A 25,576-nucleotide genomic window follows, 5' to 3' on the forward strand; every position below is an offset into this window, starting at 1 on the left:
AAACCAGGTGGGTCCAACTAGTCCTTTGCCAACCACAAGTGTGAAAACAATCCCCCTTTTGACAATATATAAGTGATTCTCTTAGGACCAATTCACAGGTTCATAGGACAACCCATTAATCCTTAACTTCTATTGGTTATGGTTCGTGGCATGAAACCAGGTTGGATCCTTGATCTTAAAAAAAGAGTAATCGTATATAATTATCTCTCCGATATTCATTAATTACTACATTACATATCTGAATCAAATTTCGAAAAAATGGGATGGCGGTGAAATCGCATAAGGAATACGTTTCATAAATTGTAACATTTGCGTAAAATGTTCATACAAGCGTTTGAGGTGGCCAGACAAATCCAAATGGTTCAAAACTACGTTTTAGACTCTGTGACTTTGGACTTTTTTTTTAAAATTTATGTTTGATAGTTCCTAACTTTTATATTTTGGGCATTATTACTCCCCGAGAAAAATATTTATGTGTAATTATCTTAATTTGTATAAAGTTTAGGATTAATTTTAACCTTTTACATGATAATTGCATGGATGCTTTCAAAAGCATAGAAGGGTCACTAGTAAGTATTGAAGACTTGGAAAAGTAAACTTGAAAAATCTACACAAGCAGCCAATAACATTAGATTCATAGAGGAGTTTCCTTTTTCATTACATCAAAACAAGACGCCAATTCAAAGTTGGATATTTTAGACAAGTAGACATGAAAATTAACCATGATCAAGTGTTTACCCCTCCCTAAGTGTCGGGGTTATCTATGCATTAGTTTGATCACTATCTAAATGATGTTTGTTGGTTTTATCATTGTAATATTTTTTACAATTCTCGTCTTCTTTTATTCTTATGGTTAAGTGTTGCTTGTGAGGCTTTTGTGGTGGTGANAATAATTAGTATTTGTTTATAATTAATAAATTAATATATTAATAATTAATATTAATCAGGGTTAAAATTAAAAATGTCTTAAAAAACTCTTATGAAATCGACTTATAAAAACTAGTTTATGTACATTTAAATTATTTTATAAAAAAATAAGACACCTAAAAACAATGTTTTAGAGGCTATTTGTCAGTTGTTGGTTTAGTGCAGAATGATTAAGTTGCGAGAATAATTAAGAGACTCTCATAATATATTGTAAAATGAAATATAATTGTTTGGTAGTTATTTACAAGGAAATAAGAACGTTGAATGGTTACGGAAGACCTATAATATAAAATCATTGGTTTTATAACCATTAAGAGACAAATTTTTTTTATAAAACAAGATTTATCTCTAAAAATTCAGTGACTAATTGTTTACCTTTTAATAGTTCCATTAAGAGACAACCTCTGAATCGTTAAGAGGTGAATCTTGTTTGACAAAAAAAAAGTCGGCCTCTTAATGGTTCTAAAATCATCTGAATGATTTTGTATCCTAGATCTCACTTAACCATTAAGAGTCCTAATTTTATTGTACACAATTACCAACCAATTATATTTTATTTTGCACTATATTATGATAATATCTTAATAATTATGACCACTTAATCATTATATACCAAACTATTCAGCAATTGCCAAATAACTAACTCTTAATGAAACTATTAATACTCTGTATCTATGTACGTATATAAATATATATGTATGTTGCATCCAAATGTATGGCGTTTGTGTCGAAAGGCAGTGTTGGCGCGAACTCCATTGGATAAAAGGAAAGACAAACCCCCAAAAAAACATCATACCGTAATAAATCTGCAAACATCAACAATGGCGGACGACGATACTGCATCACTTCAAAACAATCCTCACGATTTCGGAAAATTGCTTCACGGGTAATTCCTTCTCTTACTTCTCCGCTTCGTTTTCATTCAAGCTTTCCGGCGATTCCACATCTCATATTTCTGGTTTATATATATGTTCGTCCGAATTCATATGACGACGATGATGATATCGATAGGTGCAATCATTACCGGAGACGATGCAAAATTCGTGCTCCTTGTTGCAATCAGATATTCTTCTGCCGCCATTGTCACAATGAATCCACGGTTGTTCCCCTTTTCTCCACCTTCGTTCATCACGAATTTTGTATAATACTTTAATTAATTGGGGAAATCGTTCTGCTAATTGATGTTTTTTTTTTTTTGCAAATTTGAGTTATATATATAGAGCGGATTGACAAACCCTAAGGAACGCCATGAAATTGTTCGCCATGATGTTAAGCAAGTACTCATTTTCCCTTGTATGAAATCTCATGTTTATGTGCATCATTTTTTTGTTTTTCGAATTGATATGATGAGGTAATCGATTTGATGGTTGGTGGATTCAGGTTATTTGTGCAATTTGCAATACTGAACAGCAGGTTTGTGTTGATTCATGAGCAAATCCGTGCCAATTATCAAATTTGCGATGGTTTATTTTATGTCATGTTCTAACTTATATGACAATTGTTCCTGTTGCTATGATAGGTTGCTCAGGTGTGTACGAACTGTGGAGTGAAAATGGGGGAATACTTTTGTGGGATTTGCAAGTTTTATGACGATGATGTAAATATTGAGTACATTTCGTTATCTTTTGTAGCAATAAGAATTACCATCTTCATACAGTGATACAGAAATCTTTGAAAAGTTTGGACTGTATGCTAACTTGTGTTATGTTGTTGTAACTTTGTGGTCTTGTGATTCAGATTTCAAAAGAACAGTTTCATTGCAATGACTGTGGAATATGTAGGTGAGTGAGTAAGAACAATTGATGTGGTTTTTGAAAGTATATATATGTATACACACACACACACATGTATCTATGGGGAAGGGTTCAAACGAGGAAACTTTCATTTTATGAAAACGTGAGAACACATGTGATACTATCTAGTCCATAACATGTGATACTAAATCAGAGACGTGTACATCCTTTGGCTTGACCTAGGTTGCTAGCCAAGTTGATCGCACACGACTAGCCCCTGTGTGTATAAGGGTGTTCTCGATGTGATACTATAATTCATCACATATGTTACTAAATCAGAGACGCGAACGACCTTTGGCGCGACCTGGCGCGACCTAGGTCGCGGGCCAAATCTTCTTCACACCACCACGTCCTCTTACTTGTGTTATCACATGTGAGAAGGGTGTTCTCGCGTTTTTATAAATTGGAGGTGTTCTTGTTTGAACCTCCACCTGTGTGTGTGTCTATATATGTGTTGTTATTCTTGGACATAAGCTTATGCTACAATTTAAATTACTACAGAGTTGGTGGTGGTACAAAATTCTTTCATTGCCAAAAGTGTGGTAAGTGGTTGTTCTTTCATGGTTCTTTCCCGCCATTTTCCCTTATTTCTATATTTTTGCTTTTGGAAGTCATGTCCTAGAATCAGATTCTTTACAAAATGCAAGAGTAGGTTGTGTAGCAAGATTATAGAGGCCATTACCAAACACTTACTGGGTAAGCACTCACCGGCGAGGAAGGATCACCATCTTCACTTACTTCAGTGGGTAGCATATGCGGCCATTAAAATAGATTGTTAGTAAGCATCTTTTACCTGGTAAACGTTTGTTGGGTAAGAGTCTTCTTCCTCACTTATGGGGTAAGATTCTTGGTCTTTGCTATGCCCTTTACCGGGTAAGATTCTTAGTCATTGACCTCTTCACCCAGTAAGGTGGTCAAGTCACCCGGTAAGCGTTTGGTAAACAACCTCTTACTCAAACTTTGAAAAGAAACTATGGGGGTAGCTCAACCGATACGATCGTGGGTTTGCTTTCAGAGATCACTAGTTCAAGTCCGCTCAGTACCATCGGAAGGTTTTTCTGTTAACTAAGGGCCCCATGGGATTAGTCGGGGTGCAATGAAGGTGGCCAGACACCCATGGTTACCAAAAGTAATTGTGTTAGTAATTGCGTTAGTTTTCTTTTTGGGAAATTGGTGATCACGGGCTTCGCCTAGACTAATCCTATGGCAAGTCGCGACTGTAGGCTTCACCCATAGCCCTGAGGTAAATCTCCTCTCGGCAACAAGCGGCAGATGTAGATGGCAAGATTCGAACCCTAGTTGATTTTATCATCCCCTTGTCTTTATCCAACATGCTACCAACCTTGTGCTTTAATTTCATTTGTTACTCGATATATCTTTCCCAAGTTAGTTAAAGTGTCCACATCACAATCATGATCGACAAACATGAATCTTGACTATTTATCTGCAAGTGCACAGGATCTTGCTACGATGTAACATTGCGTGATAATCATGCATGTGTGGAGAACTCTACAAAAAACCACTGCCCTATATGTTATGAGGTAAGATATCGGCATTATAAGCATTATAATTGTGTGTTATTCGAGCTATAAATATTTTGATATGCGCTTTTGATAACGACATGGATGCTTCTATGGCAGTTTCTTTTTGACTCGATCAAGGGAGCAACAATCATGAATTGTGGGCACACTATGCATATGGATTGCTATAAGGAGATGATCAGCCAAAATCAGTTAGTTCGTTATATTTTTCTTACTTGTGAATATGTGATACTTCCTACTCCCTCCGTCCCAAAATTGATGTCCCCAATGAGATAGACTAGTTTTAGAAATGTGTAATTGGAGTTGCAAACCAGTTTTCATATGAAATGACAGTGTGAAAATGCAGTGTTTATACAATGTTGTTTCATATATGAAACATTTAGAGCTGTTTTTTTTCCACACAAAACAGAACTGAACGTTTCACGGATGAAACAACACTGTATAAACACTGCATTTTCATGTGTTGCTTCATAGGTGAACAACACATGAGAACTGGTTTCTAAGTTTGAACGATTTATTGGGTTTGTAATTTTTTTTCGAATGTCCAACAATTGGGTTTGTAAATGATTATGCGTCTGTGTGGTTATTATTCTTTTTCATCAACTAAATGACAATTTTATCCTTAATACTAGAAGGAATAATGAATTTCTTTAACTCATAATTAAGGGTAGAATTGGAAAGTATGCACTTATCTTTTAAAGTGGACACTTTGAATACTTATTTTGGGATGGAGGAAGTAAAACAACTGATCCCTCCTCCGGAACTGGTAATGGATTGTAATTTTATGGACGATACCTTTTTGTCTTTCAGATATCGTTGTCCCATTTGCTCAAAGTCGGTGTGCAGAATGTCTAGAACCTGGCAAAGATTAGAACATGAGGTATATAATTGCTTATGATCTACTCAGAAATTTTGATTTCAAAAGAAACTGCAAATGTTTTGAAACAACTTCGCCTTACCTCTTGAGAGGATTTGTTTCAAGATGCATGCTTGGCTTCATGTTTGAAATCACGGATGATTCTTTCTGAACGACATTGTTAGTTTGTTACCATATAGATTATTGTGCCTATTGGGTCCTGCATATAGGTTCAAGTTCGAATCCCAGTGGAGACGGGCTTGAACCCCCCACCCTCTCAAGAAAAAATAGCCTCAGCCGCTGAGTTAGCTATGAAATGCCTCCTCAAATGTGGTTCCTAGGCTGCGGGTTCCATTTGGGTCGGTCAAGGGGTTGCTGGTAATCAACCTTTGCTTAAATGGCGAAGGATCGTGTGAGAAAAAGAGTTCAGGTAAGAAGCGTAAGAAGGGATCTAGACCCTTGATCATCTTTAATCTCAAACCCACCTGTGAATCGTGTTTGATACGGGGATTGATCCGGTGCATCTCATCCTAATGTGCATCCAAGGGTGGAAATGTCTTCTTACGCTTCTCACCTTAACTCTCCTTCTCACCGGAACCCAATCTTGCTTAAATTGTGCCTATTGGTTATTTGAATTTTTGTAATTTGACAGATTGAAGCTACTGCCATGCCTGAAGAATACCGGTATGAGGTAAGTCTTTCAGAATTAACATGGCCACAATTCAGCACACGTTATTTTTGTCATCAAAAGCATGCGTAAGGGGATAGGCGACAATTTATTGATTAGGGACCTTAAATATTTATAAACCCAGGATCCACCTATTTTGTGAGTATTTATGATGAATCATTATTCATCATGAACATTTGTCATCATTCATCTTGAATATTTTATCACATTGTTCTCATGAATACTCACAAAAAAGGGGTGGTTCATGAGTTCCTATTTAGATTCTTTACAGAATCTTGGAGTTGGGAGAAATATCCTTTCTGGTGCATTTGGTACGTAGGACAGAATAATAGAAAAAACTTATTTGTCTCGTGTTTGTCATGACTTTAGACTAGGACAAGACAGAACCTGCTTGGAACAAAAATTCATTTTTTTGTCCCACCAAAATAGGTGGAACAATATTCAAGATGTGAGGAGATTGGTATATTACTAAACTACATTTTTCAAATTAAAACCCTAAAACCTTCCACAATTTTTTCACCTACCTACCACTCTTGCCCGTCTAGTCCCGTCTGCTTACCAAACACGCTAAGGGTGTAGTTGACACCTGGACTAGAACAGGACAAAGAGAGGGCGTTGTTCAACGTTTGGTAAGATAGGTCCGGACATAACAACACTGGTAAAATGAATTGTTTACATCTTTTTTCTATATTTTGATTAATTTATTAAATTATAATAAAATAAATAGTTTTCATAACAAAATATATCAGTAGAAGGTTTTCGTCAAGACGTTCAAAATGACACCAAAATATGAAGTTCATTGATTTTCAGATTTTATTGTATACCTTTTATATATTATTTTTTATTATTAATATTTGATAAATTGCTGTTAACCAAAATAAAGAAAACATATACAAGTAGTATTTTGAGGACAATAAAGTGAAAGTTTAAAGATGATAAAAAACGATAAATAAAATTTAAAGAATTGATAAATGTAAAGAGGGAGAAGTATTTGAAAAGAATTATGTTTTATTTTAAAGGTATATTGGTAAAATACAGGTTTGTTCCACCTTGTTTAACCTTTTTTCATGGTGTGGTGGTGTTCCACCGTGTTCCTGTATGTTCCACATAAAAGTCCTGTCAAACGTGAACAGTGCTCCCTATTCTATTCTGTTATGTTCTGTTCAGTGTACCAAACGCACCATAAAGAATCATGATAGCTTGTAGTATGATTTGCATTTGAGATAATTGACATGAGATCTCATATACATGGATTATGTCGTCGGTATAATCTCTATTGTTTTAGAATTAATGACTATAAGAACACTGATCGATTTGAACTTGGCTTATAGATTCCGATTCTGTGCAACGACTGTAACAATACTAGCAAAGCATCCTTTCACATCATCGGCCACAAGTGCAACCACTGTAAGTCTTATAATACCCGAAGGATTGGAACAGTAACCAACTCGTTGGAGAGACAAATTTAACGTAAACGGTAATCGAAGACCTCCCGAAAAATCCAAGGGGGCGAACTTACCAAGACAGCCCCCGGGTGCACGTGCTAGTTCCCAACTGACTCGTTGCAATGGAAAAAAAAAAATTAGATGCCAAAAAGGGGCACCCACGTTGCATTGATACGTGTTCCTCTAAGTTAGAAAAAAGTTGTTGTAGTCTACTGTTAGTGTCATTACATCTAATATTATAAAAACCGTTCTGTTTTTATTTATGTATAATTAATATTTTTTTTATTTTGTTATTTTGTTATCTATTATGGGTCATAGACTTGTGCAAAATGTTAACATGCTATTTGAAGCAAGAGTGAAACCCACATGGATTATAGCAACTTTTTTTCTTTCAATTAAATCATACATCAATGTTTGTACAAAGATTTGAACTCAACCTCTTGCTTGTTACCACTAAATTTTATTAGAGTTTATATGAAATAAAATAATGATATGTCTTCGTCTAATTGATGAAACATAGATGTAACATGATATGGGATTTAGTGCATAGGATCTTAACGTTATTGAAATTCATCACACAACAAAGTCGTAAAAGTTTATATGGTTGGTTGGTTGGTTTACGATTTGACATAAAGTGTGTGTATATGCGTTTGCATACACATGTGTGTAGAGTGTAGATATACAATATACATTTTTTAAACGAAAATATATTGTATATTAAATAAAACTTAAAATAAAATAATTATATGTATTAATGTATAATAATTAATTAATTTAATAAACTCAAAATAGAAAACAATTAATATTTTTTATTTTATCTTTTAGACTTAATTACAGATTTGGTTCTTGTTGTTTGTGTGGTTTTTACAAAATTGGTCTATCAAGTAGAGACAAAAAAAAAAAAAAAAAGGATGAAAATGCACTTAAGATTAACGGAGAAACTAGATGGTTGCTAGAGAGAGGGACCAATTCGTTGCAAAACGACATACGACGAGTCCTAATCTGTAATAAATGAAGTTTAGAGTATTTTCGTAAAAACCACCAAACAGGGACCAAATCTGTAATTTACTCTAAAATGTATGATGGGAAAATGCTTAATGCCCCTATATTATATCAAAATCATGTCAAATCATACATTAAAAATGTAAAAATTAATTTTTAATCGGTACCAAATACCCATCTCTATAGCCCAATATCACAATATTATTGTTTATACCTTGTGACGATTAAAGATTAGGGAAATGCTATATGCACCCATTTTTAACATTTTCAATGTATGATTTGATCAGTACGGAGTAATCGTAATTTTCTAGAGGCATCCGTTATACAGCCTGTATAAGATCATCAGTTTACTATATAAATTTTGATATTGTATGAATAATTTATAACTATAAAATTAAAATGTGTGTGAACTAAGTTGGTGTTCAGTATAAATGAATTGTCATACAACGTGGGAATGCCATACAAACAAAAATACCGCAATCGCCGAACGACCATCCTCCTTAGGCACATCAACGCCATCACGACGAGTTAATCAAAGGTCTAAGCCCAGCTAATACCGGAAAAGTAAACGCTTGAACCTCCTTAGTATCCCGGCTGTAACATCTCAGACCAACCATACCAGATATTGTCCGCTTTTTGCACATCTGGACTCACGGTTTTAAAACACGTATGATAAATGAAGTATCCCGTCCCTTATAAGGCAACCTTTGTTCCCTCCCCAAATCGATGTGGAATCTTACAATCCACCCCCCAGCATCCTCGCTAGCACACCAATACGGTTCCCGACTCTAATACCATCTATAACATCTCAGGCCAACCGTACTAGATATTGTCTGTTTTGTCCATACCTGCATTCACGGTGTTAAAATGCATATGATAAATAAGGTATCCAGTTCCTTATAAGGCAACCTTTATTTCCCTCTCCAACCGATATAGAACCTTACAATATTCCAACTCAAAGACGACAATCCAACAAAGTCATGCTATCATAGATGGTAATCGTCTACGTTGGCCAATGTTGCTCGGGTATATCGATCGCGATAAGTACCTGCAATATCAATTTTCAAATCAATCATTTAAATTTTTCAGTTTATAAATTTTGTCAACAAAATTGTGAAAATACTTGCCTCGGTCGATATCTCACCAGGCTCATAGCGTCATGTTGCCATCGACCCAATGCAACGTCTCGGCTGGTCTCGACTCGAGCATGAGTGTAATTCATGCCTGAATATGCTGTTAATCAAAGACAAGAAGTAATTATTGTAGTATGAATAACTTATTTATAATTTTCAACTCGGAAATATTTTAAATATCAACTTCTCCGTCAACTCGGCTGCTAGAAGTCATGCCGAAAAATTCCCCAATTCTCCGTCACGAGGTCCATAGGGTGCACAAATGGATGGCTCTCGGACGGGAGATGTCAACGAACGTAAAATGGTGTATGGAGATAGCAATGTTGAAGCCACCTTTACCGATCGTCAATCACGACGAACAACCAAAGGTGGTGAATGCTCCGCTACACTCACAACAATCGTCTATGGCGCCCCCTCTGCCACATCATCATTTATGTTACGTGGTCGGGTATCCTTTGATCGAACCTGCATATGAACAAATAATTTTTGGTAGCAAGTTACTTAAAAACTATTCACTAACTAAACAGAAAACCTAAGGGGTTGTTTGGTTGGTTTTCCATTTCTTATATGAATAAACGTGTCTATGTAGATTAATCTGTCCGAGTAGAATCTGTGGATTGGGAAGGTTTTTGTTTGGGAGTGTTTTTCCATAAATGGAAGCAGCATGTTTTTTTATTGGAAGGGGCAGATTTTGCAAAAAACTCGGCTTTCTGCAAGTTCTCACTTAGAAGCTTACTGAATAAACCACTTTCTATATCATTAAGCCACTATCAAATAGTCATGTATAGCTGACCGAATAAACCCAGTCCAATTAAGCTCAGCTGCTAACAAACAGACCCTAAAACAATTGTACCTGGGTACGGTGATTGGCCTCCAAGGCACGCTGCACGGTCTCGTGTAGCCGGGTCATGCTTTCCAAAATGGTACGCTGACCGGCCTGCATGGCTCGGTAACCGGCCTCCAGGTCACTTTGACCAGCCTCCAGGGAACGCTGACCGGCCTGCAAGTCATGCACTGCCTGCTCTAATGCTGCCACCCGCTGCTCTAAAGATTTCGGGACGGTGATGGCGGCCTCAGGTGATGATGCCCCAACCCCAGCAAAGCTTGATATCGGTGGCGCTGGTGGTCGTGGCGGCCGTGGTGGCGAATAAGAACGGCCTCTTTTTGTTGGCGGCTGAAAATCATCAGCAATGCTGTTAAAAAAGCGCTGACTGTCACTCCACCAGTCAGTCTGCCGCTCGACTTCCGTCGATGTAACCGTCAGTGGCTGACGACCATCCTAATAGTTAATAAAACATTTAGTTAATACCAATAACATAATTAAATAATAAAAAATGTAAAAAAACGTCAAACATACATCATCGACATTGAGGAAGGTCAAACACATATCCCACATGATAGTTTGAGTCCACTGCCAAGCAATGGCTCTCGGGATCGCATCAGTCCGTAAGGCAAACCTCCTGGCAACGGGAAACGTCTCAAAGATCCATATCTATAAAGTTGCAATTGGACATTATTGACCAACACAATTATGATTGAATTAACATGTAAAAAATAATTAAACAAACTAATCGAACCTTGAAGGCAAAAACAAATCCCGTAAGCGTGTACTTGGCTATCCTATCGGCCTTGACGCCTACATGGTGTTGGCGTCTCGGCAACGCAGTCTTCAACTGCGGGTGGGTCAACGCCCATAAGTATGAACCCCATGGGTACCTGTTCCATGAATCCAAATCCTCTACCAGACGTAAAAGAAAGCCGGCAACCACCAAGTTCGGTTGGCGGCCACTGAATCCAACCTCCAACAACAACAGCAGACAAATACGAACAGCATCAAGGTCCGCGATTTGAGCAAAGGCCCTACTTGTAAAAACCGACCAAAGGTCCGACCCCTTCACATGCTGATGAGCCGGTATGTTCGGGAATACCCTATCCCTGAAAGGGTTACCTGACCTCTCCTGCAACGCATCCATCAGGCCGAATCGAAGCCCGGTAATCAGGCAGAACTCCTCCCGACCGAATCGAAGCTCATGACCTCCAATGCGAAACCACATCTCATCGGCCAGGGCACCCTCCGGGAAGAACTGGGTCTGCAAGATCAGATGGATCAGCAACGGGTCTCCATTTGTTGACCGGATATCTAGCCATGGACCAAAACATGTGTCCCTAAACAGAGCCAACCTCCTATCAGAGTCTCTCAACTTGACAAAGATGTCTTTCGCAATGGATATCCGAGCCTTGATTGTCAAAGTCGCCTCATAGTAATCAACCTAATAAAACACATCATTTAGAAAACAATCATATCCTTTATAATAACATCCGCTTAGAAAATTTATCAATACAACATTAGACAATAGACACCTTGATTAATGTTTTGTCATCAATATATTGCACTAAAACCACCACATGAATCGGTGACTCGCATCTAGTGTAATATTAGGTTTCAAATACCTAAATCACTTGGACCACTTTCCTACCACAAGGAAAGGCTCATAAGCATCAATTTCAAATAACGGCTCTCAGAATTACCAAATATCGTCTCTAAGTTTATTAACAGCCTACTTCGTTAAAATTAATGTTTTGATACAAACGTGTAACACCCAAAGATGAAAATAGCAACTTTAGAAGACATAGACATACTACACTAAAACACAAAATTATGTTATCTTCGATACAAGGATGATCCCCAAAAAATGCCAAGTCCAGTCCCTCTAACTAGCACCCATACCTCTTCCTAAATAACACCTAATGACATATTGCCTCTATACCCAATGAATGGAACTTTTAGATAGGTCCGTATACAACAAGAATATAATAATGAGAATAAAAATCATGCTACATAAAAGACAAGTTTCTTCATTTGAAAACATTCTATATAAGAATTAAGTCTCATTTAGAATAACCAATAGCATGATACTCAAGTGTTCATTTCATCGAAGAAAAACATGAGAGACCAGTCTTTCATCAAATGTGGCGGGAACACAAAAGTACATCACAGATCAATGTTGAGTATCATTTCAATGACTTAATGCCTTAGGCCTAACGACCTTTTGTTGAGTTCCACTTTCACCTCAAGATTCAATGACCTTAGTGCATGCTGTTTCGAGTTTCATCTCAAAGCTGTTCAAGAGTCTTGGTGCCTACTTTTGTAAGTTTCACACGAAGACTCAAGGATCTTAGGTAGCGTTTGGTACGCAGACAGGATAGGACAAAACAAGACGGGACGGGACAAGACGGAACTGGACATGACTAATTGTCTGTCCTATGTTTGGTACGACTAGGACAGAACATGACAAAACTGTTAAAATGACCATATTACCCCTAAATGTTGTTCAATGTTATTTTATATCATATAATGATTGTAAAATGACAACAAATCAACCAAAATACCAAAACAATATTTCATTACGAAGACAACACCAAATACCAAAACAATATTTCATTACGAAAACAATACCAAATACCAAAACAAATATGTAATTAATTACCAAGCCGGAATAAAGGCAGACGAAGACAAGAAAAGAAGACATCCATTGTTGTATGTGCCTTTCTCTTCTTCTACCTTCCTCTAAATGCATGCACCCATCTCAATCCACCTCTTCTCCTTCCATTTCTAAGACCACCTGATTCAAATATCTACCAAATGTACTCTGGGATTCACTCCATTCCCTTGGAAGGAACTGGTATTGCCCATGCCGACTTACCTCGTCACTTACCCACCACCAACTTGGTCGGAGATCCATGTTTGGTGTTGACAACAGATCCGAAGCCTCGACTCCGGTGGACGGCAGAGCTCCATGAGAGATTTGTCGATGCCATTACTCAGCTTGGTGGCTCCAATAGTCAGTTCCTTCATCTACCTCATTCACATTGCTTTTCTATTTGTCGATTCGTTTTGTTTTTGTTTTGATTGATTTTCCGATTGAGTTCTATGATTATCTGTCTGTAAATTTTGATTTTCCGATTGAGTTCTATAGAAATCGAATGTAGGCGATGGAGGCCGGTGGAAGAAGAGAATTGAGCCAATGTGGAAGAAGACAAGGACGTGATGAAGGAGGCGATACTTCACAACACAAATGGTGGGATAATTAGGTTTTATATTGGAAGAAATAACAAAGGGTAATATAGTCATTTTACATTCAGTCCCATGTTGTTCCACCTTTTTTGGTGGAACAAAAAATATAAAGTTTTGTCCCATGAAATTTAAAAATAGTCCCATTTTGTCCTATGTATTTTTTGTCCATGGCATGCCAAACATGGAACTATTTTTTTTGTCCCGTCCTGTCCCATGTAGTCTGCATACCAAACGCATAGTGCGTACCTTTTGCAACTTTCACATCAATACAGAAGGATCTTAGTGTTTGCTCTACATATCTAATTTCAATATGATGGCATTGTTCCTCTCACTTGTCAAGCAAATAATTTTCCGTCCATGCTTTAATGCCTCCAAGTACCCACAACCCACAAGATTTATAAACCTAAGAGTGTTAAATAGATCAAATAGCATGCATTTCCAAATACTTATGCAAGCACATGTACCAAATATGTAATAAGTCAAATGACATGCTTTATGCCTTTATCAAATAGTCCTGCAAATATTTTTGCCCACTTACTTTTAGTGTCATCAATCGTGTAGAATACTGTAAACGCAATTAGATTAAACAACCATTCTTGACGTGGTACACGGTTTTCACCAGGTAACTTGAAACTCACCTGGGGGATTCTCGTCCTTTCTGTCATGCTTCCTGTAATGTCTAATGATTTCCTGCATGATCAGAAAAAACAACCAATGATATTTAAATTACTAGTATAAATCATGATTTCCAATGCACTTTGAGTCGATTAGTCGGCTTCACATACTTGGCATTTGTCTAAACATAATAAAAATAGCCTCATTTGAACTACATTCTTGACTTAGTAAACTCTTTACATCTATAACCGATTGTTACGTTACTCACATTGTTCCCTAATCTACTCTACAAATTTTCATTTTATCTTGGTCAAAGTGACATCTTAATTGTCAAGCACCAATCTTTTCTAAAGTTTCCAGTGGTCTGCAATCACATGCTCAATTTTACTCGAAGTATTTCATCATTTAATAATCGTCCAAGGTAAAATCAATACCTTCGAGGATACTAAATTACCAAATCACATGACTGAACTTTGATTTTAGAATTTCCATTTGCAATTTACTACATCCTAATTTGTGAATTGGTAATAAGTAATGAACCAACTAATTATATGCATAAAATCAATCAACAAACTTAGTTAAACAACTCAAATCATTGGCTCAATTCAGCTACTTTGGTCCACAATTTAGCTAGCCAATATTAAGTAATCCAAGGCTGTATATCACAGTCCAGAAACCATACCAGATCCCACAAAACATCCAGTAAACAGAATTGCTTTCTTCTTATTCCCTCAGCAACAACACCCACGGCCAGCGTCATGGAAACTACGATGCTTCGATTTACAAAGATATGCTCTAATTCTTTGCATATTTTAATTTCTAACCATTTAAGAAGAAAATTATAATCGTTTTTTGAAGATTCATCAAAGTAAACGACCCCCAATCGAAGGTCTGAACTACAGCCTCCATTCCCATAACTTCCTTATCTCTGACATCACTGCAATGTTTTAAACACAACAACCGGAACCGCTGCACACGGTGTTCATCGCTGATGAACAGTTTCCGAATTGCCATTGCAGATCGCATAACCACCCAAATCGACTCGAAATACAGTCATTTACATATATATACAACAAAAATTGAAATTCATCATGGTATTACCTTAATCGACCATTCATCCTCCTCCTCGATTTGCTTGATGTAACATCATTCGAACATCGATCGTAGACTCCTTGGTGCAGCGCCCTCACTTCATTTTGGGGCGTTTTCAGAGATGGGCGGAGATCACGATTAGAAACCAAACCCCAATGTTAAAAAATGGTGAGTTTAGATAATTGGTAACAATGACCCTTTAATTATGTTCTAATTACACTTTTTACCCAATCTAAAAGTTTGTTTCATATATGAACTTAATTATACAGACTATACTGTTTTGATAAAAAGTTGATTACCGGCAACCTCAATCGACCTTACATAAAACCGGCATTCAAGGACACTATTGTGAGTATGTGGGATTTACGATCGAACTCATAACCTGTATTGTATTTGGGCAAAGTCACCTCACCGCTTTTCTGATTGATCTATACGCTATAGACCATTATACGGAGTCTTACATATTTTATGCAAGTACGGGTCTAAACGAACGGAACTGAATTTTAGTAATTTGTCATTCAAACTCAGCTTGAGAAAGTATTACGAAGCTCGAGCCTGAATGTTTTTTGAATTATCGAGATCGGTGATTGTTTAAGTGCTCGAACTAGCGATCAACTAACTCGTTTATTGGCTCGAGGTCGATGATTTATATATATTTTTATTGTATTTTTATAGTATTATGAGCATGTTTGGCTTGAAAAAAGGTATGCTCGAACAGTCTGACTTAACTCGACTCGAATAGTTTTATCAAGTTTCAAGAGAGCCGAGTCAAACATTGGTGTATGAACCTCAACTCGTTAAGTTAAACGAGTTCTGTTTTATGTTTGAAATCGGCTCGAGCTCGAGTAGCTCGTTAAGAGATCGAACATTCTACATCCCTGTCTGTAAACCAACTTATCCTAAGTTTGACAGGCTGTACTTAGATAAGGATTTAACTGTGAATTAGTATATGATATAGATACCACATTCGTCATGACTTCAGTATCATTTATAATTATGAAATAGATCAGTTATAATCAGACTTTCATACGTATATCTTTATTTACGTCATTATATCGTTTTGACGATAATACATCTTTCCCAGCAGATTCAACAAACCAACAAAATAGTAAAATCACTTGTATGGTTGGTTGTGGGTTTTCGGGACAGCTTAAACACACCAACTAATCCCTCGGACGACCATGAATGACCTGGAGTCATTGCACGCGAATCTCTACGGCCACAAGGGCTTTGGTAGCATCTAGATTTGAACTCGAGGTAGATGAGACTTTCAACTACATCTCTGTAAGGCTTAATAATAATGTTGCGTTACTGGCTATAGAGATGAGCAGTTGGTTCCGTTAAGGGGGATCAGACCGATTGAGGGCGGATTAGTTTTGGACCAGATAGTTATATTATTTTCTAGGAGGACTGATTGCAAACACGTGTCTAATATGGATTTATAGTTATTATTTCCATTATTATGTATATTTATACTGTATTATAAAGCATTTGACAAAAACTCTTAAAATCATTTTTTATGCATGAAGTGTTGTTTATTGATGTATATTACTTGAATTCAAGATTATAGATAATTTTGCACAACTTATTAAAGCTCCATTTTTAAATCCATGTAACTAACTGCAAATAAAAATAATCAAATACATGATAAACATTTACTTTAAACATAGAAAATTTAAAATATAATTAAGACAATCATTGAGTTCTAATAGAATGTTTAATTATTATTTTTATAAAAAATTATATCATTAAACCAAAAATAAATTACTTTGTTGTTGAATCTAAATTAAATTATAATAAAATTTTGAATTAAAGAAGTTACACAAAAAAACGAGAAACATTATCGTTTTCTCAAAACCACGTAAAATCGTATTATATCGATAGAGACAAATAATAAAATCTGAACATTAAAATCGAGATTTATCTCGCTGCATTGCGCAGGTACCCTTCTAACATAATCAAATAATTGAAAATTTATTTGATTGAAGCAAATAACATATATTATTTCAGATAATTTATTTATAGTAATGTTATTTAATTAAGGGGTCGTTTACTAAACACTTACCGAGTAAGTGTTTACTATGTAATTTTTCTTACCGGATGAATATAGTAAAGGTCAAAAATCTTACCCGATAAAAACAATAATAAAGATGAAGAATTTTACTTGGTAAGTGAGAGTGACGACTCTTATCCGGTGAGCGCTTACCAGGTTTACAACAATACCATTTTGAAAAAACCCATGAAATTATGATGACTTTTAAAACTTATGCATCATGTGTTATTTGATATAATTTTTTTCCATCTAAGACTATAATTTGGAATATTAATTAACATATACTTGTTTAATAATATGTTTGTTTTATGTGTATTTGGTCTACAATGTGAAACTTTTTGGAGTGTTTATGAAACACAAAATACACATAAAAATGTTTCACATTATGAACCGAGTACATGTGAAACAAAAATATGTTAATCAATACATTAAATCATATGTCTAGATAGAAAAAAAATCATATAAAATAACACATGATATACAAGTTCTCAGGGTTATTATAGTTTCATGGGTTCTCAAATGATTAATCTCTTATATTTATATAAAAGACCCTGAAAAAATAAAAAAACCCAAAAACTCATACAAACTGTTAAATTTAGATGATAGAAAAGATGATCTTAAAAACTGTGGTTATAACTATACTTTCTAAAAAAATACAGCATTTCCTCCTGAAATTTTAAATCAAAATCAATGAAAACAACAAAAACTGGAGCGAACAAAAACCATTTTATTATCTTTAATTTGATATATGTTCATCCATTTTTACTGGTTTTTCGATTCTTTTTTTAGGTTGTTTCAAAATCTTTTCTCTATATGTTTTACATATATAATGTTTTTTCATTAGTACTTAAAAAATAGATGAAATATAAAATCTAATGAGAAATAAAAATCCTTTTGTGGTCACAGATGTTCAAATGTGATAACTCCAAACAACCCGTGAAACGAATATTCACCTTAAGATTATTCGATTCGTATAATGGGTTGGATATTGATGTTAATAAAAAATAGATAAAATATAAATGAAGTGATGCATTAAAAACATGTGAGTCATTCAACTTCAACTCTCAAAAGGTCAAAAAAAAGGGACTGAAAAGGTTAACTTTTTGGTTGTCTTTTAACATGGTTTACATTAAATTCTCAACAATAACTCAATATTGTCGGTCACTCCTTTTTGCCCTTTTTGATTTAAAATAATATTAAAAATATATTTATTTAATATAACTTAATACATTTTTCGTCTAGAAATGTATTCGTGTAATACAACAAGATACATCTTGATTTTAATGTTTTATTTTATTTTTTATATTTGTCGATATAATACAGTTTTATGTGATTTTGAAAAATGGTAATTTTTTATTTTTGAAAAAAATATATCGATATTAGTATCAAATTAATTATTTAAAAGTTTTTGTTTTGTGTAATTTATTTAATTCAATATTTTATTATGGTTATAATTTAAGTTTTAACGAAATAATTTATTTCTGGTTTAATAATATAATTTTTTATAATAGTAATAATTAAGTGTTTTGTTAGAATTCAATGATGATCCTAATTGTATTTTAAATTTTTTATAATTAAAATGAGATGTTTATTCTGTATTTGGTTGCGTTTATTTACAGTTAATAAAACAAACTCAAACATGTAATTTTAATAAATTATAGTTACGACCCATTTTACTTGTAATATTGAATTTTAAGTAATAAGCAGTATTTCATGCATAGAAAATAGTTTTTAAGAGTTTGTCAATTTTTAGGGGTTTTCAGTTGAAAGTATTTCCATCGAATGCCGAGATCAATACGTCGTCTCAAAACATCAATACATTTACTTATACTTTTTTTAACAGTTGGTTTTCAGGTTCGATAATGAGTTAATAACGTAGAACTAATCATTTCTAATAAATGTAATCTCTACAGCTGATACTCGTTATGATGCTCAAGTCCTATTGAAGCTCTGATGTCAAATTCGATACGTTCAACCATCTACATAAATAAAAATATTCAAGACGACGAACATACGAGAATATAAAAATATACCAAAATCTCAACTGACTAAACCAACTCAACCTACACGGTTTGGGTTAGGTTGAGTTGAAAATTTTCAAACTGCAAATATTGGGTTAAGTTATTCAAATATCTTCAAATCGACCTATGAGCACCCTTAGCTAAACTATTTGAACAAAAATACCGGCCGTACGCGGAGCTCACCTTCAAGGATACCAATGTGAGAGGACATTTTTTGGCTCATTTAGTGGTTGAGACTCGCAGGTGGCTTGGGATCAGGGATGGACCCATAAAATTTTCCAAATGGTGACACCATTTGACCATAATAAACAAATATACTGATATTTTTCATAAAATTATCATTGTTTCCTCATATGCGAGATCATGTGTTCAATTCTTTTATTGCAATTTTTTTTCTTCAAAAACATAATAGATCTAGAATTAAAAGTTAAAACCTAAGAAAATAACACTATTCAAACTCAATTTAAAACCTAAGAAAATAACACTATTCAAACTCAATTATAGCGTGAAAGAAAAGCGTTGCAAACCAACTCTACCAAGTAAAATATGTGTTCTCATTGTAGTTACAAAATATATACGATGACACTTACCAAATTAATACCACAATACTTTTCACGACCCTATAACTTTTTACACTACAACGGATAAACAATACAATGACACATCCACTGTATGCTCTACATTAGGTTCGTCCATACCTAGGATAGAACCTTAGACCCGTTTCGTATTCGAACAAAATCACTATATCTCTTAACCAGCTAATTTTACACACTACAAACATCATTTATTAAACTATTTATGTCAAATTAAAACCCTAAAAATTGATTTAACTCACCCTTTCATGTGTATAAGGACCATTTTTACTAAATTTTAGGCTTAGTGTAGGCCCCAAATTCAAACACAAATGGAGACATTTGAAGAGTTTAAAAGGGATATTATATATTGATATTCACGAGATACATCCCTTTCACTTGAAGCAAATTGGAAAATAGTATCATATCAAACTTTGTAAGTCCAAGATATCTCCACGTCTTTCTCCATCAAAAATCTTGAATTTTCTCTCCATTTTTTTTCAACGAAAATGGAAAAACCCCGGTAATTTTCATGATGAAATCATCATGAGAACATCCCTTATCACATTCATTGCTTGGAGAACAAGCATAATTCCTCCCACCCACTTCGATTTCCATCAAATTAAACCCATTTCCGTTCATACCCATTTCTCGAATTCCCTCAATTCCAGTTCCGTTTTACGAATTTGAAGGAAATTTCGAAAAAGCATGCCCGGTTCTCCTCCGATTGACCACTCCCATGGAGAAACCAAAACCACCGGAATCTATGGAAGTTCTCTGAGACGCCCTTGTGATTTCTGCAACAAATCGACGGCGATTTTGTACTGTAGAGCGGATACAGCCAAGCTATGTCTCTCTTGCGATCGTGAAGTCCACTCGACTAATCAGCTTTTTACTAAACACACTCGCTCACTGCTCTGCGATGCTTGTGATTCGTCGCCGGCGTCGATTTTCTGCTCCACCGACGCCGCCGTCCACTGCCAGAATTGCGATTGGGAGACGCATAACAAGACGAATTCGAATTCTCCGACGACACACGACCGGCGACCTCTTGAGGGGTTCACCGGATGTCCTTCTGTTACTGATTTGTTGTCGATTTTAGGGTTTGAGGATTTGAGCAAAAAGGGGGTTTTTCTCGGTGGTGATGGAGGATCCGATTCTCATGGGTCGGGTGATGGGTTTCCGGATTACCTCGTTTGGGATACGCCGTCGTTTGTGAGCCTTGATGATTTGATTGTTTCTAGTGGCTCTGATCATAACTATCAAGCCATGGGTGTTCCTCCTTTACCTAAGGTATAAAAACCTTCTTTTCTATTTTTTATGATGCATTCCAGGGAGTTTCTGTCCGGATAAAGCTGACATTATCTGGTACGGTTGACCCGTATGTTACAAAAGAGCCGGAAACTGGATTGGTGTGAGAATTGTTTGTTAGCTGCTTAATGGAACTCACGGCTTATTGGGTCAGTCATATATGACCTTGTCGTAGTGCTTAATGATATAGAAAGCCTTAGGGCCGGCTGTTTGACCGTTGCTGAATGGTTTCGATGTAGTGCAAAATGAAATATAATTGTTCAGTAATTATTTTCAATGAAATTAGGATGCTGAATGGTTACGGGAGGCCCATGATACAAAATCATTCAAAGGATTTTAGAACTATTAATTTTTTTTTGCTAAACAAGATTTACCTCTTTAGCCATTCAGAGGTTGCCTCTTAATGAAACTATTAAGAGGTAAACAAACAGCCTCTTATTCAGTAAGCTTATGGGGAAAGCTTTATGCAACAAGCCATTTATTTTCCAAACCTGCCCTTCTCAACTAAACACGATCCTTCAATCTATGAAAAACCGCTCTCAAACTATGCAGTCAAATTAATTCACACAGACAACTTTATCCATACACATGGAAAACCAACTAAAAAGCCCCTAATTTAAAATTGTTGGTTTTAGGGCGAAATACATAAAAATGCAACGAAGTCTGTCTTGGTTTTTATTTAGTTTCAAACTTTTGAATTTTTATATCCATTTTGACCGGTAACCGGCTGATTTTGTAACATCTGATGACATGGATATTAAGTTATCGTTCACTTGAGATAACCATTTTGTAAACCTATCGTAAATGATATCGTAAATGAGTATCCATGTTATCAAATGTTACAAGATCAGCAAGTTAGTAATCAAAATGGGTACAAAATAGGAACTAGGAACTAAACCAAACTTTATTGCATTTTGATGCATTTTTGCCCCATTGTGTCTTTCTTCCGGTTACTGAGATCAAATTCATTGTGCCTTTTTATCGTTTGTTAATTTTGTTTAGGCTTTTGTTGTTGAACCAGAATCGAAATGCTGCTCTTGGAACGTACAAAGACGAACTTCTTCGCCAGCTTCGTGAATTGGCGATATTTGAACCGAATGTGGACGATGGTCAAGACATGGTTAAACCCATGAGCGAGTTTCAGCCTACGGTAACTACAGAAAGCATCCAAATCGAAGGTAGAAGTTCAGGATTCGAACATAAGTTGGAGCAGAAGATATATTCTCCATATGAGGTATAATCTCGTCTTCATTTTTCAAATTATTTGCATATCTTATGAACCAAACGAACGCAGTATATCCCACCTTGAGGTGGGTCTACGGGTTGGATGTATGCATATCTGATCTCTACCCCAAAGGGTAGAGCGGCTGTTTCCAAAAAACAAATTGTGACCGTGTTTGTTAATGTAGGGGTATTTCCGTCTTTTTGCCATTCTTCTAATCAGGTTTATTGAGCCAAAGTCCACGAATGTAGGGATTTGACACTCTTGGACAATTTGTGCCCGTTCAGCCTCTATTAAAGGGGGCAAGTTGGAGTCTCGCATCGGGTTGGGGCCTATTTGTTAGCAGTTTAACGAGCTTAATGGGACTTCAACTTATTCAGTTAGTTACATGTGACTGTTTGGTAGCGACTTAATGATATAGAAAGTGACTTATTCGGTAAGCTTCTAGGGGGAGCTTTATGCAGAAAGCCAAGTTTTTTTTTCCAAACCCTCCCTTCCCAATTAAAAAACATGTTCATTCCATCTATGAAAAAACCCTCCCAAACAAAAGCATTCCCAATTTATACAAACAGATTAATCTACACAGACAGACAACTTTATCCATCCATAGAATACTTGATGGATGAAGTTGTCCGTGTATGTAGATTAACCTGTCTGTATAGATTGAGAATGTTTCTGTTTGGGATGGTTTTTTCATAAACGGAACGAGCATGTTTTTCAATTGGAAGGGCAAGTTTGAATTTTTCTTTTTGCTTTTTGCATAAAGCTCCTCTAGAAGCTTACTGAATAAGCCACTTCTTAAGCTGCAAGTCTCATTAAGCTGCGAACAAACAGCCCTTAATGAAAAACCAACCAAACAACCCCTTAGACCAGGACCGTTTCTTCTCAATATATATTGGAAATGCTCTGGAAAGTAATCTAACGGGATTTCACATATTCTCACAGTGTTTTCGTATTTACAGGCAAATACGTTTCAATGGTGCCATGATGGTTCTGATGCTGGGGGTCAAGAATTTGTGTCTGACCAATTAGTCGGAGATAATGAGACAAACTGCGTAGTTCCTGATGAAAATTTATACAGCGTTCATAGTTCGAGCCACGCCAATGCTAATCATGAAGGCCGGTTGCATGATCATAACGTTGCTGCGGAAAACGTACCATTGTTTCCCGTTGTACGTGACATCAACAGCCAAGAGAGGGAGACCGCAATTTCGCGCTACAAAGAGAAGAAGAAATCTAGAAGGTAGTTCTACTTATTCAGTCTCGTGATTTTTTTATTCGAAATCGAAGATTTTGGTTTGTAATTTGTTTTTCTAAACATTTAATGCCGTTTTTCTTCGTATCTTACATAACAAAATTGGCTTTTATAAGACTTGATTTATAAGACCAAACAATTGTGTGTCCTATGTAAAGGTGTTACAAAAAGTTGATAGGATGCTTTTGGACATCGTAACAAGTTTTTTAGGACACTTTTAAAATAAGACGTCATATTTGAGTCTTTTTTATATAATATTATTTGAAAAATGTGTTATAAAAACAAGTGTTTTATGAAGGTGTTCATAGGCCACTTCTCAAAAACGTTTCATAAAAAGCTAATAAGACGTTTTATTTTTTAAGGGTCTTAAAAGAACTTGTTAGAATGTCTAAATACGCCTAAACTTTCTATTGTAATACCTTACATTGGATGCATAATGTTTGGTCTTATAAATACAAGTATTATATAGCAGTCTATTAGGACATTTAGAATTTTAGATAGAGAGTAAATTACGTCTTTCGTCCCTGTGGTTTGTCAAAAATTGCTATTCCTGTCCCATTTGGTTTAGAAATTGCAGTTTTCGTCTCTATGGTTCGTAATTCATTGCTATTTTCATCCTTATGATTTACAGTTTATTGTTGTTTTGGTCCCTATGGTTTACAATTCTTTACTGTTTTGGTTTGTTCTACTTAAAAGTAGGAATTACTGCAAGGACAAAAATAACAATAAATTACAAACCATAGGGACTAAAGTTGAAATTTATAAACCACAGGGACTAAAATAAAAGTTATTAACAAACTACAGGGACAGAAATTGTAATTTACTCTTGGATATATTCCGCAACCTATAAAGCCGATTTTGTCTTTTAACTTTCGGGGTCCTAACTTTGACTCTTTTGACAACAAACGTTGGAATTTGATTGTGGGGTCGTAAACTGCAGATCTTCCGTTAGATGCATAGATACGATATTAAGCTGATTTATTTGTTTGGTTTACCCGTTATGACAGGTACGATAAGCATATTAGGTATGAGTCGAGAAAGGTCCGTGCCGAGAGCCGGACGAGGATTAGGGGACGTTTTGCCAAATTGGATCGGTGAAACCATCGGTGCACAGGTTTGACATCGGATCTTTGGTAGATGATAGTGTAGAGTTGTGCTATGGTAATTGGTAGTCAAAGGCGGTGTTTGATGCTCCCGAGCGGCAAGCACCGCCTTGGTTTCCGGTTATCGTGGTTTTCTGTATAGTTGATGGCTTCATCTTGCCTCCTTGGCATTGGTAATTAGATTAGTGTTGTTCGTAAGCGGTTTTCAAGTGTGTTTGTTGCAAGTGTAGCTTGTTAATCAAATAAATGCGAGTTTCCTAGTCGATTTCTTAATGAATGGTATTCGTTCATTTGAAACTTGAAAGGTAGAGGCTCGAGGATAATTTGGCACACCCGTAGATCGATGCGGGGATTAGACGTGGTTAATGGTGAGATTTTCGTCATTGGTTCGGTGTGCATCCCAGTAATTCTCGAAAGTACATATTTATTTTCGTAATCCATAAGTCTTTTCGGAAACAGTCTCTCTTAAGACGGAGTAAGGTCTGCATACATCTTACCTGGGCCGCGGCTCCGCTCTATCGGCATATAACAAATTTCTTTTATGAACATCGTACCTTTAATAACCTAAATTTTAATTATTTAATTATATTGGTTCCCACCATTTCGACGATGAAAGGGTTCGTGTTTATGAATCTTTCCCGTTCCACGGTAGCATGTACGGCTTCATCCCAATGGTGTAAAAATTTATGAAAGAACCCGAAGTAAATATAAATAGGCGTTGCATTTCACATCCGTTTGGTGTTGCTGCAAACTCGAGGAGTTGTGGAGGCCAACGACAACCAAAGTGGTGGCATCTCCGGTGGCGGAGAACAACAGAGCCGCCAAGAAGTTTTGAATCCAAGAAATACTTGGCAACTTTCAACGATCGACAT

General features: G+C 35.8%; 2 protein-coding genes across 6 annotated transcripts; both read left to right on the forward strand.

Annotated features, from left to right (window-relative positions):
• The first annotated feature begins 1,646 nt into the window (after nt 1–1,646).
• LOC112518236 (E3 ubiquitin-protein ligase MIEL1-like) lies at nt 1,647–7,491 on the forward strand. Of its 4 annotated transcripts, none has more exons than XM_025125857.1 (12): nt 1,647–1,813; nt 1,939–2,026; nt 2,148–2,204; nt 2,308–2,340; nt 2,447–2,455; nt 2,665–2,708; nt 3,222–3,262; nt 4,179–4,261; nt 4,361–4,452; nt 5,072–5,141; nt 5,770–5,808; nt 7,137–7,491. In XM_025125857.1, exons 1-12 carry the CDS (start codon nt 1,749–1,751, stop codon nt 7,272–7,274), a joined length of 759 nt encoding a protein of 252 aa, XP_024981625.1. In that variant the 5' UTR covers nt 1,647–1,748; the 3' UTR covers nt 7,275–7,491. The 4 variants fall into 4 exon arrangements, with proteins under 4 accessions (XP_024981625.1, XP_024981624.1, XP_024981626.1 ...); XM_025125856.1 differs by having other exon boundaries at nt 1,671–1,813; nt 2,447–2,524; XM_025125858.1 differs by lacking the exon at nt 1,647–1,813 and having other exon boundaries at nt 1,941–2,026; nt 2,148–2,220; nt 2,447–2,524.
• Nucleotides 7,492–20,318: 12,827 nt separating this feature from the next.
• On the forward strand, nt 20,319–25,261 carry LOC112518572 (zinc finger protein CONSTANS-LIKE 13). 2 transcript variants are annotated; one of them, XM_025126315.1, is made up of 5 exons: nt 20,319–21,106; nt 22,146–22,358; nt 23,309–23,589; nt 24,609–24,715; nt 25,010–25,261. In XM_025126315.1, the coding sequence occupies exons 1-4, from the start codon at nt 20,522–20,524 to the stop codon at nt 24,697–24,699; spliced, it is 1,170 nt and encodes a 389-aa protein (XP_024982083.1). In that variant the 5' UTR covers nt 20,319–20,521; the 3' UTR covers nt 24,700–24,715; nt 25,010–25,261. The 2 variants fall into 2 exon arrangements, with proteins under 2 accessions (XP_024982083.1, XP_024982082.1); XM_025126314.1 differs by lacking the exon at nt 25,010–25,261 and having other exon boundaries at nt 20,320–21,106; nt 24,609–24,977.
• The last annotated feature ends 315 nt before the right edge of the window (nt 25,262–25,576 follow it).

Source organism: Cynara cardunculus (genome assembly GCF_001531365.2).
Source record: "Cynara cardunculus var. scolymus isolate 2C chromosome LG 9, CcrdV1, whole genome shotgun sequence".
Taxonomy (NCBI): Eukaryota; Viridiplantae; Streptophyta; class Magnoliopsida; order Asterales; family Asteraceae; genus Cynara; species Cynara cardunculus.

Excerpts from the sequence above, each read along its gene's own strand:
- LOC112518572 (XM_025126315.1), top strand. The coding sequence starts at position 20,522 with ATGCCCGGTTCTCCTCCGATTGACCACTCCCATGGAGAAACCAAAACC. Across the intron at positions 21,107-22,145 it reads GTGTTCCTCCTTTACCTAAG|AATCGAAATGCTGCTCTTGG; the intron begins GTATAAAAACCT and ends TTGTTGAACCAG. Across the intron at positions 23,590-24,608 it reads GAGAAGAAGAAATCTAGAAG|GTACGATAAGCATATTAGGT; the intron begins GTAGTTCTACTT and ends CCGTTATGACAG.
- LOC112518236 (XM_025125856.1), top strand. The coding sequence starts at position 1,749 with ATGGCGGACGACGATACTGCATCACTTCAAAACAATCCTCACGATTTC. Across the intron at positions 2,709-3,221 it reads AATGACTGTGGAATATGTAG|AGTTGGTGGTGGTACAAAAT; the intron begins GTGAGTGAGTAA and ends AAATTACTACAG. Across the intron at positions 3,263-4,178 it reads CTTTCATTGCCAAAAGTGTG|GATCTTGCTACGATGTAACA; the intron begins GTAAGTGGTTGT and ends GCAAGTGCACAG.